Source organism: Pundamilia nyererei, unplaced genomic scaffold, assembly GCF_000239375.1.
Source record: "Pundamilia nyererei isolate P.nyererei 1_Seehausen unplaced genomic scaffold, PunNye1.0 scaffold00030, whole genome shotgun sequence".
Lineage (NCBI taxonomy): Eukaryota > Metazoa > Chordata > Actinopteri > Cichliformes > Cichlidae > Pundamilia > Pundamilia nyererei.
In genome coordinates, this window is record NW_005187431.1 from 3,965,733 (window position 1) to 3,969,900 (window position 4,168).

Here is a 4,168-nt window from a genome sequence, read left to right on the forward strand (position 1 = left end):
TGTAGAGCTATAATTCTGCACTTAAGTACAGTTTTATTACACTGCCTGTTAGACATGAGAGAAAAAGAAAAACACATAAGATATTTGTTTCACTCTCAGATAAGACGTTGTCTGAAACACAAACAACTACCTGCTATAAGTGAAGTAGGTGCAGCGCGGATGAGTTGAGCACAGAGTCTGACAGTGTTCAGGAGAGGCAGCAGGCAGAGACTCAATGTCACTTCCTGGGATGTCAGTGTTTGGAAAAAGCTTTCTCTGACATACTGAATATAAAAGAGGAAAGACATTTGTTTTGTTTGATATGCTTTTATATCCCCATGTGAAGCACTTTGTAATAGATTCTAGTCTTAAAAGGCCCATATAAATACATTTTACTTACTTACAATAGGAAAACACACAGGCAACAAACAGGAAGTGGGCCGAAAGCTACAACTAGGTCTATGTACCTTTGTCAAAGTGCTGAGTTTGGTTTGTTTTTTGGGAGAATCCAGATGTTACACCAGCTTTTCTTTCAATAACAGGAGTCCTTGGTACAGTCCAACTGAATTTTAGGTGACACTTATACCTTAAACAGAACAAGAAATCATATTCTCCTTTGCTGTTAGAGCGCGAAATATCATGGACAAACATGGACATGCAGTTTTAAAAAACAAGATGTGACGCAATAAAATGCAATAAGATGAACTTTGGGAAATGCAGAGGTGTAGGACAAATCTTTTGTGGTTAAACAATAAATAAATATGGAAACATGTTTAAAATAAATACACTATCCTAACTCAAATTTACCTGACTTTACTATTTAAGAAATTCTGTTTTACAAAAGTGAAGAACTGACACGCAGGGTCCTGAGTGCACACTCGCTGGCACTCCTTGTGGTCACCTGTGAACACGGACCTGTAGTCTCCCCCGATAAAGTCCATGTTTTGGTACAGCTCAGACAGGCAAGGTTCTGTTTCAAACAATAGAAACATGCATAAAGAAAGGTAAACTGGAGGTGAACATACTTCATGAATTGCTTAATTTTTAAAATGGTTTATTAATGGTTGTAAACCTACGTGGGCCTGGGCTGCAGGATTTTAGAGAAAAACCAGAAGTGACACCCTGTACTGGAGTCTGAACACTGGGCTCTCCTGAGGGAGTGGACTTTAGGTAGCAGTAGAAGTGCCTGCAGAGACCGACAAGTAGAAGGAGCCATAGTACAACCAATATAACACATATATAACAGATCCTGAAATAACATGACATACTGTGCTGCACCTTACAACCTGCCACTGCAAGCTGGACCTGGATAAGTACGTGTATATATTGCAACTCATTTGTGCCAGTCATACCTGTCATCATGGGTCCAATCAGCACGAATAAAGGTAAAGAAGAGGCAAGAGGGGTGCTGGGTGCACAGGAGCTGACAGTGGTTAACATCAGGGGAGTAGAGAAATGTTATGTCATTTCCCGGGAAATCCATGTTCAACAGAGTATTTGGATTACATGCTGAAGAACAGAAAAGGGAAATATTTAAGGAAACATTTACATGTACAAAGACGTTGTTCATATATCACAAACATTTAACCACACAAAAGTGCCAAAAAAAGCATAATGGTACATGAACAGGTAGTTGCATACGTTTAGCCCTGTCATAACAATATATTGCATAGTGCATCATACCTTGACATAAAGAAGAGCTGAGGAGGGAGAGAAGACCAACGAAGATCAAATGTGTTATCATCTTTAACGTTTAACATCAGAGGAAATGAAACTCATCAAACACGACTACATTTAACGAAAAGGCTGTGCAAATAGAAAATGGTCCTTTGAGCCATCCAAAGGGCAATTTTGCAATCGGATCTATTTGCACAGCCAATCTCTGGCACAGTCAATAACCTGCCCTACAACTAGAGTTTAGATAACTTTATGTTGGCATTTACCAAAGTGAAAATTTATCATGTGCTTTGATTATTGTGTCTAGCTTTGGTTGTTGCCATATTCCATAAATGAAGCTGGCCTCCCATGTGTACAGGCTGATTTTGGGTTCATACTGAAAAACAACGTGTATGAATGTTTAAGTAGCAAACGGCAGAATTTAGTTTATTGCTCTTTACTTTCAGACACTGACTTTTCCAAATGCAAAGAACAACCAACAAACTGAAATGCAATCACAGATACTAACAGGATCAGTGCCCGATGAACGAAGTGAATCCATCAGCAGAGGGCAGTGATGTTGTACTCTTATCATTATATAATCCTGTTGAACGATACAAAGGACTCCAACTGTAGAAAGACAGACTGGTGTTATGTCTGGAGATTCCCACACAAAGAAATGTTAACATAGGTGGTTAATGTCATAGTCCTACCCGCAAGAAACCTTGCATGTTTTGCTGTTATGTGTCTTGCACAGTTTAAGGTTTTTCTGCCTTTTTGTGTCAGAATTTAAACATCTTTATGTTTGAAAACAGTTGATAACATTATCAGAAAGGAAACACTCAGGAAACAATGACATACAAGAGTATAACAGAATAACCAACAAAGCACTAAAATGAATGTAAAAGAGTTTTGACTCAGTAGCTTGGAGCACCACAGTCTCACCTCCTTTCCTATTTCTCAGTTTGCACACACTTATTTGTCTCCTTGTCTTCTCTCCTTGGCTCTTAGTCCTTCCTACCCAACATGTGAACGAAGGCCACTTGGGGAGCGTGGAACAGCTGCATCATAAATTGTTTCATTAAAGCCCAACTACTGCCGTGTAATGCTGTCAAATGTAACAGTGCTCCTCAGTTTTTCTTTGATATTCAGGGCTACATGTAATTACAATTGCAACATGGCTCATACAGTGATAAGATATTATTCCAGTTTTGTTTTGTTTTGTTTTTTGATCACCCACACACAGTGGGTCGAACATCTGGAATGAGTAAAACAGCTTGTGTACACAAAGGACTAGCTGCTTAGAAAAGCTAAAAAGAGAGGAAGGCTGCTTTGTGCAGAGGAATGCAGTGCAGTAACTGAAAGTGACCTCACAGCTAATCTGCAGCTGATTAGCTCTTCCTTTGATATTAATTTACCAACATTAATTTTTTTTGCATTATTTTTTTTCCATCTGTATTCGACATCTTAGAATAGATTTTTGAACAGGTTTATGATTCAATCCTGTCACTGGTGGTTTTCGAGTGCTCCGGCTGGTAGTAGCCTTCAATCTCAGGTGTGGTCAGTGAAAGTTGCTCCCACTTATTTTACATGCGGATTTGATCCTTTGTTTGGTGTTTTGGTTTGTTGATGGTAATTGTTTGCCTCCTGTTGGTCCCATCTTTCTTTCTTGCCTTGGTTAGAATTTTGAAAACTCACATTTGCTTGCCACGGCTTTTTAGATAGAAATTGCCGCAGTGACATGTTAGAGGGAAACATTGGGATCATGTGTCCTTCCTTTATATACAAATGATAACCCACTGGCGCCAGTGCCGACCTCTCAATGCATGTAGACATTAAGAGTTCTCGGGAGGGGCCATGCTGACACCTGCTGCTTTCTGGCAGGAAGCACCATGCCCTCCCGTGTTTTAAATGCACTCTAGAACAACACGTGGCAACACTACACATGAGCGGAGGGAGGGAGGTATGGGGTCTTCCGACATCCCGTTCTCTGTTAGCCATCGGGGCAGAGGGGCTGGACGGAGGTGTTGGCCTCCAATTGGGATCTGGGATGCAGGGGGCGGCCTGCGTGTCTCCACCCCGGGGGAAAGGGTAACATCTGGACCTGGACCTGAGGTAGAGAGTATGTTTGGGGAGCGTGATTGTGTGTACAATGTCCATTTGTGTCTGTCTTTACGTTGTGTGAGTGCTGAGTATTTGTATATGTGTGCATAAGGGTAGGAATGCACGTTTGTGTCTGCGTGTGCCTGTTTGTCTGTTTCTATATGTCAGGTCGGATCTCAGACTCCACCTCTCTGGCAACATCTCAGGACTATCTCCCCTCACCACACTCCCTGCTGGTGGCCAATGGCCTCAGGTGTCAGTGTGTTGGTGGCGCCCGTGGCTCGGTCGGGCCTCTTTGGGGATGTGGGGGGCCCTCAGGCCTTCGGCCTCTGGGCCTGTGGCTTTGGCACAGCTCGCTGCGGGCAGAGCCTGCGGGCACACCACTGCAGCCCCTTCTGGCTTCTGCTCAGTGGCTGCTGGGTGACCTCTC

At 42.3% G+C, this 4,168-nt stretch overlaps 1 protein-coding gene across 1 annotated transcript in view; it reads right to left on the reverse strand.

Moving 5' to 3' along the window:
• The window catches only part of LOC102198678 (coagulation factor XI-like), a 2,715-nt gene extending 1,253 nt beyond the window's left edge, over positions 1-1,462 (reverse strand). The window contains exons 1-6 of the mRNA XM_005728917.1: positions 1,332-1,462; positions 1,056-1,165; positions 787-949; positions 447-565; positions 131-263; positions 41-45 (exon numbers count right to left, since the gene is read on the reverse strand). Coding sequence (XP_005728974.1) covers positions 41-45; positions 131-263; positions 447-565; positions 787-949; positions 1,056-1,165; positions 1,332-1,462 — 661 coding nt within the window. The remainder of the gene's footprint in view (positions 1-40; positions 46-130; positions 264-446; positions 566-786; positions 950-1,055; positions 1,166-1,331) is intronic.
• Positions 1,463-4,168: the final 2,706 nt, after the last annotated feature.